Here is a 16502-nt window from a genome sequence, read left to right as displayed (position 1 = left end):
ACGGTACGTGTGGTGCGACGACATCCTGACTTCTTCGAGGATGTTGCGACGGCTTGCTTCGGCGGCCGCGGCGACATGCTTCGAGCGCCCGTGGTGTGCTGCGACAGCACCTCGGCTTCTTCGAGGATGTTCCAACGGCTTGCTTCGGCAGCCGGTGACATGCTTCGAACGCCCATGGTGTGCTGCGAAGGCACCCCGGCTTCTTCGAGGATGTTCCGACAGCTTGTTTCGGCGGCTCCGGCGACATGCTTCGAACGTCATGGCGAGCTGCGACACCCCGGCTTCTTCAAGGATGTCTCGACTGCTTGCTTCGGTGGCCGCGGCGACATGCTTTAAACGCCTATGGTGTGCTGTGATGGCATCCCAACTTCTTCGATCATGTTATGTCTGCCTGCTTTGGCGGCGGCAGCGACATGTCGAACACCTGTGGGCGTGCTGCGATGACATCTTGGTTTCTTCGATGATGTTACGAGGCAATGCTACGGTGGCCGCAACGATGCTACGAGGAGTGTTGTGATGGCCGCGGTGTTAGCACAACGACGGGCTTCGAATACCCATGGTGGGCTTCGATGATGCCGTGATGACATGCTTCGGCGGGCGCGGTGATGCTACGAGGCATGCTGTAGCGGCCACGGCAATGGCATGAAGACATGCTTTGAATGCCCGTGGTGTGCTTCGACGGCCAAGATGATGCTGCGATAACATGCTTCTACGGCCACGATGATGCTACGATAGTGTGCGTTGAACAGCTGTGGTGATGCTTGGACGTCGTGCTTCGACAACCGTAGAGGTGCTACGACGGAGGCCCAGCTACTTCAATGGTGCTGCAATGACGTGTTCCACGGACACGACACTGTTCCGAAGACGAACATGGCTGCTTTGATGATGGTGCAACGGCATGCTTCGACGTAACGATGAGGGGATGGCGACCCGGCTGCTCCGATGCTGCTGCGATGGCATGCTTCGAATGCGGCAGTACCGGCGTCAAGGACCCTATATCCAAAGCAACCTTGACTACATGAGCTTGCTAGTACGAGATCAAAACCAATACTCACGATCAACGTTCAAAAGATGGTGCTTAGAATCCTCATTTAGCATTTGCTACGTGCTTTCTCTTCAGATTATTTGTACCATCACAGTGTAAACTGACAAAACTGATGCTACATGCTATAGGTCACGGAGACAGTACGTACTACATTGTATAGGAGGCGTCAAAAAATAGGCAGGATGCTACATACTACAGTCACGAACTCACGAAACTGACGTGGCTGTGCTACCTTCGCGCGTGGGGATAGAGAAGGGCTCCGCGCCACACGATCGGGTGGCATCAGACGACGCCGGACGCGGCTTACGAATGCGAGAAATCATCCAACTGTTTTGAAACGTTTTCCTAATTTTTTTCCATAGCTGTCACGGCTACCGTGGTGGCCGTAATTACGTGACGCCAATTTGAACACAGCATGAATAAACATATTCCTGTATGCCTACTATTCTGAACACGCTACACGTATCTAACACCTAAATCCTAAGTGCCACGATTTCAGCTTCCTCTTAAGTCTTGACATGTGTGAGATGCTATAGGTGAATGGCCTTGGAAGAAGACCACAAGACAAATATATAGGTATCGACCTAAGACCGAACGCAGTGCGATCCTAGTATTTACGGAACGAGAGGTCAGAGTTTGGTGTGGTAGTTTTACATTAAATAAATATTTACAAAGCCCAAATCAAGATCATACCATCTTCTGGTACAATGAAAATTCGTATGTTAATTCACCCTTCTATTTGTACGTTCAGTGAACAGGCTGGAGACTAAATGCGATTCATTTTAGCGGAAGTTTTTTTTTAACTTTGGTGACTTTAATTAAATTATAATATTGTATGTTACAAGAGAGGGAATAAGGAACTCAGGATGGTGATCATGCCACACCTCCGACATCCTCTCTTTATAACCTACCCAAGCAAGTTCATATGCTACTCCATGTTAAATTGTGATACAAATTCTACCGTGTTGGACTACATGTAGTACAAATGGTGTGGGTGTTACATTGACGTTGACATCGACGCTTATGAGTACAACTTGTTTTACTTGTCCTTCAAGGACTCTTATGTGTTGCCCTCATATATAACCCATGTAGTCGCACCTAAAGACGGCCTATCATCTCTTGCTTGTAATACACCTTTCCGTCCAAGAATTTTTTTTTCCGTAAGTGTTTCCACGTAAAAAAACGTGTTTCTTGTGTCTCGTCTGATCTTGTTTTATCTAACACACCATTTACTTCTCACACGCTTGATTGGCATGTTGCCAAACATACTTAATCGGCTGGCTTCATAAGTCACAATTGCACCCGTCACACGCAATTCATCTGGAATTTTAGTGGTAGTTGCATCATGTGTAAAGCGGTCATGTGCATGGCTGAAGCAGAAGCGATGTGAATGATTGAATGACTTAGACCCCCCCCCCCAATGGTGGGTATCATAGCAAATGTCATGTATGCCAGCTAGACAATTTTCGTAAGGTGGCATATAATTAAATGAAGAAATAGAGGATTTGATACCATATTCTAAAATACTTCAATATGATGCTATACACTACGGAGATAGTATCATATGCATGGCACTAATGTATGACACTCTCCACTACAAGCAGAAATAACAAGCGCAATAACATGGGCATGGGAGGTGGTGCCCGACCCACACAATTCTCTTTGTCGTCGGTCGGCAAGCCATATTCCGACCATATATGCTGGCCACCACCTCTTTCTTTCTTGGAAGAGAAGATTCACAACGGGAGGGCAATTGGATGCAATTAAGCACCGCGCAATGATGTGGGTCTCGTTATATTTGTTCATCATATAGGAACACCTATAATGGAGAAAAATATCACATGCTCCCATGCTCCCACATTTAAAAAATCAAATTTCCATCTATCAAGAAATACCAAATTTTGTTGTGGATATTCACAAGACATATATCTACAAATCCTAAAAAAATCAAAATCAAAATCAAAATACACATAGAAAAACAAAAAGAAAATACAAATGTGAACAGTGTGGTTTTTGCCTTTATCTTTTCATGACACCATTCATGCTAAAATTATTGTTTTTATTCTCAAGCTTAATTCACACATGCTTTATTTTGTTTCCGCAATGACATTTAGCTTTGTCGGTAAGTAGCTAGGACGATAAAAGGCCCCAAAAAAATCCAAACAACAAGAACTGTTACACGAAAAAATACAACAAAGAAGCACCCCTCTGAGATTGCTAGGGAAGCCCTCCACAGCAAACACCATCCCAAGGCAGGCATGTTCTTTTCGTCTACATGCATCTATCTCTTGCTGAAATAATCTGACCTCGACTCCGAACCCTCTGTCTAGCTATAGTGCCTACAGTGATGGCGGTAATTAGGTCAGTTATGCCAGGTTTTACACACTGTCAATGAACATATTCCCGTATGCCTACTATTCCAAACATGCTACAGGTGTCTAACTCGTACATCCTAAGTGTCACTGCTTCTTCCTCTTCCTCTCAAGTCTTGTCTTGACATGTGAAAGATGATGTAGGTGAAGGGCCACAGAACGAAGACCATATGGGTATATATATCAAGGTGAGACCGAAGGTAGTGGGTACCTAATATTCAGGGATCAAGATTGGAGGTTGGTGTGGTGGATCTGTATAAAATAAATATTGTAAAGCGTAAATCAAGATCATACTATCTGCCGATGGTATGACGTAAAACAATATCTAACTTCACACTTTAACTCGATGATCGTCGTGTCTTTGAGGATAAGAACTGAAGCGTAAATGTGATTCATTTTAGTGGTTGGAGCATCTAGCGTAAGGCGGTCACATGCATGACTGACCGAAACGATGTGGACGAATGAAGGACTTGTAACCGGGTGGCAGGCCCAGTTAGCAATCTCAAACCTTAATATATGAAAAATGAAGGACTTGTATGGATGTATATAGCAAGCGCAACAACATGGACATGAGAATTGAGAGGTGGTGCCTGACCCGTGCCATTATCCGGCGTCGACGTGGGCCGGCCGGTAAACTATCGGCAGCCTAGCAGCATAACATAGCATAGGGCGGCGGTGGGGCTTGTTCGCTGTCTTTGCCCGAGACATGCATGTCCAAGCACGTAGAGAGACGACGCCGAAGTGGATCCACACCGTGGTGGTTTGCTCCAGCCGGGTCAGTACTATCCAGTGGACATTCTTTCATACGTTCTTATCCAAGTTGTTCTTATACTTTCACGCTTGCTGACTGCGACACGATGCTCTTGCACGAAGATTCATTTTCTCAGGTGTTCCATGATGTATTTGTCACAAACATTACCATCTACTCCCTCCGTTCCCAAATAATTGTCTTTCTAGCCATCTCAAATGGACTACAACATACGGATGTATGTAGACATGTTTTAGAGTGTAGATTCACTCATTTTGCTCCGTATGTAGTCATTTGTTGAAATCTCTAAAAGGACAATTATTTAGGAACGGAGGGAGTAGTAGTATACTCTGTAGTTCTGTAGTATGGTAGTCGTGTACCAGCACGATGGATCCTATGCAAGACACACTATAGCTTGGACGCCACTAAAGGTACACGTTGCCTTGCCTCCCCCTCTAGTTCAAACTCTGTTCCTAGTCATACTGACTACCATGGTGGCCGTAGATAGGTCAGTCACGCCAGCTTAAACAGAGTACGAATGAACATATTCCTGTATGCCTACTATTCCAAACACGCGTCTAACTCGTAAATCCTAAGTCTCACTATTTGCTGTTCCTCTTTAGTCTTCACATGTATGAGGTGCTATAGGTGAATGGCCTAGGAAGAAGACCACGAGACAAATAAATTGGTATATATCGAGTTGAGACTGAAGGCAGTGCAGCCATAATATTATGGAACGAGATCAGAGGTTGGCGTGGTAGTTGGTCCAAATCAAGATCATACCATCTTATATTTATGAAGCAATGTGAATGATTGAATGACTTCGGCCTCCCGTAACCGGTGTATCATAGTAAGGGGGTGTTTGGTTGAGAAGTCCTAGGACTTTTTCTAGTCCTAGGGACTAATCAAAAAAGACTCTCCAATAGAGTCTTTTTCTAGTCCCTGTAGAAAAAGTCCCTCCCGTTTGTTTCCTAGGGACTTTTTAGGGGCTTTTTTTAGTCCCTGGGACTAAAAAGTCCCTGAACCAAACACCCCCTAAGTATCAAGCATGTCAACCAGGCAATTTTGCTAAGGTGGCATATAATTAAATGAAGAAAGGAAGTGTCTAGTATCACATCTTAATACCGTATCATAATAAATGATGTGTTATTATGTGTCATGCATGATAATAAATAAAATTATCTACTCCTAAATATTAACTATGATGCTATGCACTACGTAGTATCATATGCATGATACTAGTGTATGATACTCTCCACAACGTGCAGGCATAACAAGTGCAACAACATGGGCATGAGAGGTGGTGCCCGACCCACACAATTCTCTTTGGCATCGGGCAAGCCATGTTCCAACCATATATGCCGGCCACCACCTCTTTCTTTCTTGGGAGAGAAGATCCAAACGACGTGCGGTGGCAATGTGGGTATCATTATAATCGTAGGTAACAAGAACACTAAGAAAGGAGAATATGACATGTTCCCGCGCTCCCACATTTGAAAATCAAAATTTTCATCTTTAAAAAATACCGAATTTTGTGGATGTTCACAAGACATGTGTCTACAACCCTAAAAAAAATTCAAATTCAACTTCAAAATACACATAGAAAAAACAAAAAAGACAAATACATATGTGAATAGTGCGGTTTTTGCCTTCTTGTTGTGACATCATTCATGCCGAATTTGTCATTTTTATTCTCATGCATAATTTTTTTTGCGAGGGTATTCTCAAGCTTAATTGACATGGGCTTTTATTTTGTTGCTCATTGACATTTAGCTTTGTCAGTAAGTATAGCTAGAAAGATAAAAGGACCAAAAAGACCCCAAGCAACAGCCACAGTTCCACGAAAAAATACAATGAAGAAGTGCCCCTTCCGAGGTAGGGAAGAGCTTCAGAGCAAACAACATCCCAAGGCACACATTTGCTTTTCGTTGACGTGCAACTCCTAGTCTCTTTCTGAATCAGTTTGTCCTCTACGCTGTTCCTTTAGCCTAAATATAGTTCTTGCCACGATGGCCGTAATTAGGCCAGTTACACCAGTCGTGGCACGGCGTGAATGAACATATTCCCGTATGCCTACTATTCCAAACATGCTACACGTGTCTAAATCCTAGATGTTAAGTGCCACTGGTTCCTTCTCTCTCTCTTATGTCTCGACATGTGAATCATGGTGTAGGTGAAGGGCCATGGTAAGAAGACCACTAGACAAATAGATTGGTATATATCAAGGTGAGACCGAGGGTAGTTGGTCGCTAATAATAGATTGGTATATATCAAGGTGAGACCGAGGGTAGTGGGTTGCTAATAATAGATTGGTATATAGTAAGGTGAGACCGAGGGTAGTGGGTCGCTAATATTTAGGGATCCAGAATTGGTGGGGTGGATCTGCATAAAATAAGTATCTACAATGTTAAAATCAAGACTATACTATTTTCTGGTACAATGGAAAATAATATCTGAATTGACGCTTTTAATTCGATGATCGTCGAAAAATTTGGTGTAAGAATTGAAGTGTGTAAATGTGACTAATTTTAGTGGTCAACGGGCACAGGGACTAAGAACATCTACAGTCGGGCACCACAAACCGGTCTCAAACGCTCGGACGCCCCGCCCAATCACTGACCGCCACGTTTTTCTGACCTGGTCGGGCGCCTCAAACGGCCATCAAACGGCCTGGCTGTCCGGCGTCCCTCATATCCAGCCCAATATATGGGGCGAATATGAGGGTGCCCGGGCGCGCGTCACATCGGTCCGGCCCACCCCGACCCCACTCCGTCCCCACAAATATCCCCAATCCGAAAACCCTAGCTCACTCCACTCTAGATCCGTCTCTTCTTCTTCACTCCAATTTCTTCGATTCGACCAACTCCGATCACTCCGGTGACTGCGTCGACCATGTCGAGCACCGGCAACCGCTCCTCCTCCTTCGATGAGGACCTTGGCCTCCACATTGCCCTCGAGAGGTCCAAGGTGGACACAGGTGGCAGTTTTGGATGGGCCTCGCCTCTCCCCCGCCACCGCAGCGAGGAAGCCGGCGCTGGCTCCTCCCGGCCCGCGCTTGGCTCCGCGCGGGCTGTGCAGTCCGTGCCTCCCCCACGTCATCCCCTGGCCCCGCCACCTGCAGCGGTGGATGCTTGTGCCCGCCCCGCCGGCCCGAACACGCACACCGGAGTCAGAGGCGCGCGCTGCCTGCCGCAGGAGGCAACGGGCAAGGGGGAGGGACCGGCGGAGAGCTCTGTCCGCCGCCACCGCGGGTTACCCGCGGAGCCTGATGAGGACGAGCGTCTCCTCGTGTGGGTCTACTGCCCGTCGCTTATGACGGCGGAGACAGACGCTCGGCGGCTCCGTGGAAGAATGTGAAGGCTCTTCGACTAGCTAAGCAGTCCGAGCGTGAGGCCAGGGAGAAGGCGACGGAGGCGGCTTGGCTGGCGAAGCTCAAGCGGCATCAGGACCGGGCCGTCTAGCGCCTCAAGGGCCTCATCATCGTCTCATCCTCCTCCTCCTCCTCCGACGACGGCGTGCTCCTCGTCTGATGACTCGGACAATCCTCCACTAGCCGCCGACGACCAGAAGGGGAAGGGGCCTGCCCGGAAGTGGCGAAGATCCGCTTTTCTTCAATTTAATTTCAAGTTTTAGACGTAGTTTCAAGTTGTCCATGGTTTATGTGAACTTTGGTGGTCGTTTGAACATCCGATCTTTTGGTGAAAGTATTGTGCTTGTCTGTGTTCGTTTGCTGATCTCTACTCCTAATGGAGCAGTTGGTAGTCTCCACCGGTCAATTTTCGTCCCACCATTTTCGTCCGTTTTTTTCGTAGGTTTTTTTTCGCCCATCTCCCACCACCCTGTGCAAAACCAAAAAATACATAATTAGTTCTCTTCTATGTGCTTTCCTTAATGAACACACTTGGTTCACAAAAGCCTTAGCATAATTTGTTGAACAAGTTTTGCCTAATTTTATTTCTTGCATCTCCTGTGGTAAGTTTTATTTCTTGGTACTTGTAAAATTGTTCATATTACTTAGCTTTGTTCAACTGCTGTGTTGACTAAATCTACTGTGCCTACAAACATATGTGCTTGCCCGTGACCATGTCGGCTATGTTGTTATTCTTTCATGAATTGGTAGGTTGAAACCAAGAGGGCATTGTAAACTTTGATGACACTTTGTGGGAAACCAGTTACTCCATGGCCAGAGGTGATTTTGGAATGGAGATTTCAATTGAGAAGATATTCCTTGCACAGAAAATGATGATTTACAAGTGCAACCTTGCTGGTGAGCCTGTTGTCACAGCGATTGTAGGCACCATCCATTCCAATTGTCCATTGGTTTAACTTCAGTTTTCTATGTACAACTTGTAGGCCGAACTGATTTTTTTTACTTGCCCTGATGAAGCTGTAGACTATACACATAAGTGGCTGATTTTGCATGCTATACTTGTGTAAATGTTGTTCCACCTTCCCACTTTGTAATTTCATGGCCATTTCAGATGATCTAGACATTTAATGTATGGAATTTACATTGACACTAAATAAGGAATATTGAAAGATAGTATGCCACAGTATCTGTTATGAGGTAAAAAATAATAATTTTCTCACTTCAATATTTTAGTCATGACTTGTATTTTTATTTACTAACCTCTCTTCATAATTATTTTTGAATTATATTTAGCTTTTCAGAAAGTTGTAAAGAATAGTTCTATTTTTTGTGGGTAGTCAATCAAATTATGGTTCTTGGTTGAAGCCCTCTTGATGAACGACACCCCATGCAATAGTGACAATGACCACATGGAAGAGATTAAGAACATCAGCAACATCTTGCGGTGTTCCTCCTCATCGTTGTTGTCACCACCGAATAATGACGACCAGCTCATTAGACCGCTACTAGAGCATTGGAACCTTCTTGAGAAGGCAGCACACCTGAGATCGGGAGAGAGTGAGCGAGAGAGGGGGAGAGATCGAGGGAGGGAGGGAAGGGGGAATTGGGAGAGAGATCATGCACACATTGGTAGGAAAAACATGTTCTGAAATATAAATGAGATTTGATGGTAAGTCATCATTGTGTTTGTTCCCTATCTGTCAGATACCATAACCTTAATGTCGGATGTGTTGTAGAATTATTTTTTTGATAAATATAGTTTAAACCATTGATATTTTAGTATGATTGTAAATTTGTCCATCCACATATCACCTCAAGAAACATTTTTAGTTGATGGATGGAAGAAAGAAAAAAGAAGAAGTCGCCAATGCAGCCCGTTGCAGCGCACGGGCATTCTACTAGTTTACGTAGTTTGATTGACATTGCATGGTTTAGTAGAAATATAGGGGGATCGGATATGAGATACACGAATGTGAACAACGCTATTTGAGAAGTGCAGTCACTGCTCGCGGACGTTTGGAGGGAGAGGGGTCATATTTGTCCTCTTGGGCTGTAGATGCTCTAAGGAGGTCACATGCATGACTGAAATGACGTAAATGAATGAATGACATACGTTTATGATGAAGAAATATAGCAAGCGATACAACAACATGGACATGCGAGGTGGTGCCTGGCCCACGCCATTATCTCTATCGCCGGCCGGCGAGCCTTGTTCCCACCATCGGTGATGTATGGCAGCCACCACCCGATTGTTTCTTGGGAGAGAAGACGGAGCAACGGCATGGAAGCAAAGCAATCAGCCAATCACGCACTAAATTGACTCGCGGCCTCGACGTGGGTAAACCATCAGCCGGTCAGCACATAGTTAGCATCGGGCGGCAGTGGGGTTGTTGGCTGTCTCGTCGGATGTGTCCGAGCACTACCTCGTCGACGCGGAAGCGGATCGCACCGTGCATGCCTGCTCCGGCTGGGTCGGTGTCCAGGGCCAGGGGGGACAACCTTTCACACCTGTTCAGCGAGCCCTTCTTCTTCCTTTCAGACTCGTTCAGGCTCGTGCACGCCCGCCCGTTCATCTTTTTTTTGAGCATCAGTATATACATTCTCTCTCTCTCAAAAAAAAAAGCGCTCATATACACGCGCACACACTCACCCCTATGAACGCATATACGCACACCCCGCTCCTCATGCTTTCGTGACGTACATGTCGCGAACATCACCGAGTACGTACGTACGTGCGAGACACTATGGCCCGGACGGCACGAAAGGCACGCGCTGCCTTGCCTCCCCCTCCACGCCATCCATCCACCCCGACAACCCGCCGGTACCGTCACTGCACAAGCCACGCTGCTCAAGCCCAGGCCCAGACGGCACAGCGGGCCCCACTTGCCAGTAACCGAGGCTGCTTCCGCCTAGTCCTTCCTAGTTGTGTAACTATTCCTTCGTACCCCCGCGGCCGCAACCTCCTTGGACCGGACCAGACTTATCGTGCAGCCCCGACTCTCCTCTCCTCTCCTCTCCTCTCTCCGTCCCCAGACCCTGTCCCCCTCCCCTCCAATCCGCTCCCATGGCCACGCCCGCCCTACCAAACCCTAGCCCGCCCCTCGACGACCCGCCGCCGCCCGAGCCCAAACCCCGGCGGGAGACCAAGGTGTGGAAGCCCAAGGTCCGGGACCCGGACGCGCGGGAGCCGCCGGCGGCCGCGCAGGATCCGGAGGAAGACGCGCCCGAGGAGCCCGAGCCGGACCAGGACGAGGGCCCGGAGCCGCCGCCGCTCCCCACCGACGCGATCGAGCCCACCCCGTCCGGCGCAGAGGAGGAGGACGCCGACGACAGCTCCTCGGTCTCCTCCGTCTCCTCCGCCGCCGCTGCCACCGATGCCGCCACCGCAACGGGGGGCAAGACCGAGCGGCCGTTCCCGGCGGCCACGGACCTGCTCCACATCTCCTACAACCAGGACTACGGCTGCTTCGCGGCGGGGACCAAGACGGGCTTCCGCATCTACAACTGCGACCCCTTCCGCGAGATCTTCCGCCGCGACCTCGGCCCCTCCCCTCCCGCCGCGCCCGGGGAAGAGGCCGCCCAGGCCATCCACCAGCCCCCCGCCGCCGCGAGCGGTGGCGGGGGCGGCATCGGCGTCGTCGAGATGCTCTTCCGCTGCAACATACTGGCGCTCGTCGGGGGCGGGGACGCGCCGCACTACCCGCCCAACAAGGTCATGATCTGGGACGACCACCAGAGCCGCTGCATCGGGGAGCTCTCCTTCAAGTCCCCCGTGCGGGGTGTCCGCCTCCGCCGCGACCGCATCGTCGTCGTCCTCGAGAACAAGATCTTCGTCTACAACTTTGCCGACCTCAAGCTGGTACAACAGATTGAGACCGCGCCCAACCCCAAGGGCCTGTGCTCTGTGTCGCAGCAGCCCGGGTCCATTGTGCTAGTCTGCCCCGGTGCGCAGAAGGGGCAGATCAGGGTCGAGCACTATGGTGCCAGGAAGACTAAGTTTATCAATGCGCACGCCTCCCGTGTTGCGTGCTTCGCGTTGTCACAGGATGGGAGGCTCATTGCCACCGCAAGCACCAAGGGGACACTTGTCAGGATCTTTAATGCTGCAGAGGGCAACCTTCTCCAGGAAGTAAGTTTTCTCAGCATACATTCATTCAAGTGATACATGATAGGGAGTAATATATTTGACTGATGCATTCAAATGTTGGGTTGACACTAAAATGAAAACCCCTAGTACCAGTGGACGATAATCTATAAGTTGTACTCCCTCCGTTCCGATTTACTCGTCGTGGTTTTAGTTTTGCACTGATGCCCCTAGTACCATGCAACTTACTCCCTCCGTTCCTAAATATAAGTCTTTGGAGAGATTCCACTATGGATCACATACGAAGCAAAATGAGTGAATCTATACTCTAAAATGTATCTAGATACATCTGTATGTGGTCCATAGAGAAATCTCTACAAAGACTTACATTTAGGAACGGAGGGAGTAGGTTGCTAGAACAATGATTGCAGGCTTAGCTTTATGCTCCTCTAGTCCTCTTAAGGAATAATACATGTCAAGAAGCATTGGTTAGGTTTTAGTTTTTCAACTGGACAGAAATTACTATCAATTTTGCTGATGCTTGATGCTGCATTTTGTTTGGCAACTACGATCATGGGAAGTTTGAAACCACATTTAGCGATTACTATTACTTGTACTGATATCTTACATAAGGGAGCCCCCCAAACAGAGTTTACAAAATTACAACTCTCAGGTTAGAAGGATTTGAATGAGCATCCAGATTGAAGCTTTGTAATCCATGATGGAATCGCCGCATTGGTGTTTACCGTAGAATATAGTTGTCCAAATTGAACCATGATGCGTCGGTGTTTAGCACAGAATATAAGTTGATAAATGATGGGGAGTATTATATTTGACTGATGCAATCAGATGTTCGGTTCACCCTGTTACTTTGAGAATTTTCTGGACGATTATTATTGTAAGAGCTGTAGGACTAGTCAGTGATTAATTGTGCTAGTGCGCTGCAACTATGCTATAAAAAGGTTTGGCTTTGCACCGATGCCATTAGTACCATGTGACTTAGGTTGGTAGAACAACAATCACAGGCTTAACTTTACTTTTCGTTCTTAGAGGAATACATGTTGTAACATTGGTTGTTTTTTCAACTGAACAATAAAATGCTACCTATTCTGCTAATGCTGCATGCTGCATTTTGTTTGGCAACTGCAATAGTTGAAAGTTGATATCTTCCACAAGGAAACTCCCCAAACAGAGTTTATGAAATTTATAGCTTTCAGTTTAGAAGGATTTCAATGAGCATCCAAATTGAAGCTTTGTAAGTTTCACATTTTTTGTGCACTCAAACTTACAGTGATGAAGATAGTAGTACAAACCATGTGTCGTTATGTTTTCTACACTCCATTTGATGTGACAGAGGAGAAGTTTAGTACTCAGTTGCCTTAGTAGGACCATAAATTTTGGATAGTTAGTTTGGTTGTTTTCATGATCTTTATTACTCTTGCTTGGTTAGCAATCAGTCCTTATTGATGTTTTTGTTTCCTTTGTTCTTTAAAATCCAGGGCCGTTTTTTTATTTGAATAAAATTAAATGTGGGATAAATAGAATTTTTGGTGGATTTTTCTATATTTTAAATAACCTGGACCTGATTGATCGACCCATCAGGGACTTTATAATAAATGAGTATCATCTTAAAAGAAGGAAAGTAACTCTTGATACTATACTAGTTCAAGAGTGATGATCTTTATTCCTTATTGTGCTTTCCAGTTTTATGCCATGCCGATTCAACTATCATTTGTGAACTGGCACCAGAAACGGTATTTGTCCTATAATTATGGGTGTAACATTTACCTGGCAGTATGATGCCAACCATCTGCTTAGTAAAGTAAATACATCTCATACATCGCTGCTGACACTTGTTATCAAATGTTAGCACTGATGTATGATGAATTCTTGAAATTCTCATTGAAGGTAATGTTTAATAAGTAAGTTAACATCATTGGAAGTGTTACATTGTGATCCTTCTTTGGTGGTCCATCATGGTCAGTACTCTGTAACATGTCACTTTCGTACACCATTTGGTTTGCTTTGCTTATACTCATTTGTCATGATTAATATTGAAAACTGGAAGATGCCTAATAAGTGAATTCCCTGGTCTGAAGATGATCGTCTCTCATAATGCCCTTGGAAATCTTAGTCACAACAAACATTCTCGTCATTGGATGCTCTGTAGTCAATTTGTCATAATTCTCCTCAGAAACCTTGGACAGTTAGCATTGTTTAGGTTGGAGGGTCTGTAGTACAGATTCCACATCAACTGGAGAAACCATACCAATTATTTGGTGGTGTGGAGATCTGTACACTCTCGTCATTGGATGCTCTGTAGTCAATTTGTCATAATTCTCCTTAGAAACCTTGGTCAGTTAGCATTGTTTAGGTTGGAGGGTCTGTAGTACAGATACCACATCAACCAGAGAAACCGTACCCATTATTTGGTGGTGTGAAGATCTGTACATTCTTGTGTATCTTTGAAGGGCTGTTAACTTAGTATATTCTGTTGGCAATAGATTAATTAAAAAATGTAGTATGCAACTTATTGTCATATAGGATTGTTTTATGATCGGAAATGTTCTTTTCTTTATTCGAGAAAAAAAATAAAGCACCATCACCCCCCGTCCACCCCAATATCCATTTTTTTGTTTTTCTTCGCATCATCATGAAGTTGCCTTGTAAACACACCAGGCCTCATGTTAAAGCCATTTCTTGTTGTTTCTATTAATCGTTGCTTTGTAAAGATTTCAGAGCATTTTTCGGTGATTTGGGTTGTTGGATTTCATTGCTTGTTTGTAATATACTCCCTCCATTCCTAAATATAAGTCGTTTTAGAGATTCCAATATGAACTACATACGGAGCAAAATGAGTGAATCTAAATAGGTCTATATACATCCGTATGTAGTTCTTATTGAAATCTCTAAGAAGACATATTTAGGAACGGAGGGAGTATCATTTAAGTACCGGTGTTGCAATCATGTATTGCAAGCACCAAATTGATCAAATAATTGAAGCAAGTAGCAAGATCAGTCAGATAAAAAGAACCACCGGGATTGCCCGCATTTTGATCTAAAAATATTTGACTTATCAAAGTTGCCTGTGGCTATGGAACTCTGAAATTACTGCCAAATTATGCTGACGAAGGATACTGAGTTGGTAACCACATATGAAGTTATAATCTGCTAACTCCTAATCAGTGGGAAGCTTATGATGCATGGAGTCTCTCACATGACCTTACCTTTTTCTGCTGGGGATATAGCATTTAATTATTGTCTGTTTTGTTCTGTTGCAGGTAAGGAGAGGTGCTGACAGAGCAGAGATATATAGCTTGGCTTTCTCAAATAATTTACAGTATTTGGCTGTATCTAGTGATAAAGGAACAATTCATGTGTTCAATTTAAAGATAAATGTTGGTTTGACCACAAATGATAAGCCTCTGCCAGCTCCAGACGCTGATGTTCCCCATATGAGTCCATCATTTTCTTTTATTAAAGGTAAATTCCTAATCATTCAGATATCTTGAGTTGCATACATCTTCTTGGTTGCAATAATGAAATTATTCTCAGCTTCTTGTGTTTTTAGTGTCATTACATTTAATTCGCTTAAAAAAATCATCTTCATAACTTACAAACCAAGAACTAAGCTTTAGTTAACCTAAATAGTGAGCTGCTCCTGTTATGAATTAATTTGGAGCAAATGCTGTATCAACCATATTTACTGCTGGATACTATGTGTGCCCTTTCTTTCTATTGCAAGTAAGACTAAAGAACTGTTGACGTTCAATAATGAAATTCAGTTTTTGTGGCTGAGTTTCCCCATTACAACATGCTTTTTAGCTTGTCACATTTGTTTTTAGCATTTTTTACTTAAATAAAGGGTACTAAAAAACGTTTTGGTTAGCTGTTTCTCTTTGGGTGTAGCCCGCATGTTTGACACTGCGTATAATGTTTGATTGGTTTACAGTGTAGTTAGTATACATGAATGTTCTGTAGGTTCTAGTTCTCATGATATTTTTGCCCCGTACTCCTTATCTTTTTCCAAGTTACCGCTATACATATCTGTTGATACATTCATTTACTCGAAGCTTGGAACTGAGCACTACATGATTGGTCTGCACTTGTTGGTGTCTTGCATTGGTTATGCGCTGTATTTTGATGGTTTAGAGCATGCGCAAATTAAATGTTTTTTGGGTCTTAGTGCATGTTTAGGTGCGAGTGGGATTGCATAAAGTTGACCTGGATCTTGAGATTGAAGTGCTGAATAGACTTTTCAGTTATCCATCTAGTATTAAGCATGTCTATTTCATTGATGGCAGGTGTGCTACCTAAATATTTCCACTCGGAGTGGTCTGTTGCTCAATTCAGGCTCCACGAGGGTGAGCAATACATTGTCGCATTTGGCCATGAGAAGAATACTGTGGCAGTTGTTGGCATGGACGGAAGGTGCATACATGAAATTGAACTTTATTAATCCTGAAATAAAACATCAGATTTCCAACAATAGATTTTTTTCTTCTTCTTTTGGCTTGCAGTTTCTACCGGTGCCAGTTCGACCCGGTCAATGGAGGAGAAATGCAGCAGCTGGAGTGCCACAATTTCCTAAAACCATCAGATCAACCGTAGTAGCAAAATAATAAAGCAGCAGCAACTATTTGTGTGCCTTGTGTGCCATGGCTGGCTGTACAGTATCTCTGTGGAAGCTCTCGGCTCGCCTGAGCGAGGGTTAATTAAGCAGAGGCTAATGTTATGTGTAAATATATGCCTTTGGGTGACGATGCCATAATGTGCTCTGTGGAGGGTCACAAGGAAGAAAGCCTTGTGCAGATGAACAATGATAGAATGCATCTTTTACCTATGAGTGTTCGATTAACAATGCTTTTGCTAGTTGAATTTTA

The 16502-nt window shown here is 45.0% G+C and overlaps 1 protein-coding gene across 1 annotated transcript; it reads left to right on the top strand.

The window, feature by feature from the left end:
- Positions 1-10511: 10511 nt before the first annotated feature.
- On the top strand, positions 10512-16502 carry LOC119278343 (autophagy-related protein 18a-like). The gene is made up of 4 exons (XM_037559704.1): positions 10512-11664; positions 14901-15102; positions 15924-16050; positions 16140-16502. The coding sequence occupies exons 1-4, from the start codon at positions 10600-10602 to the stop codon at positions 16228-16230; spliced, it is 1485 nt and encodes a 494-aa protein (XP_037415601.1). The 5' UTR covers positions 10512-10599; the 3' UTR covers positions 16231-16502.

Source organism: Triticum dicoccoides, chromosome 3B (assembly GCF_002162155.2).
Source record: "Triticum dicoccoides isolate Atlit2015 ecotype Zavitan chromosome 3B, WEW_v2.0, whole genome shotgun sequence".
NCBI lineage: Eukaryota > Viridiplantae > Streptophyta > Magnoliopsida > Poales > Poaceae > Triticum > Triticum dicoccoides.
This window is presented reverse-complemented; position numbering and strand designations above follow the sequence as displayed.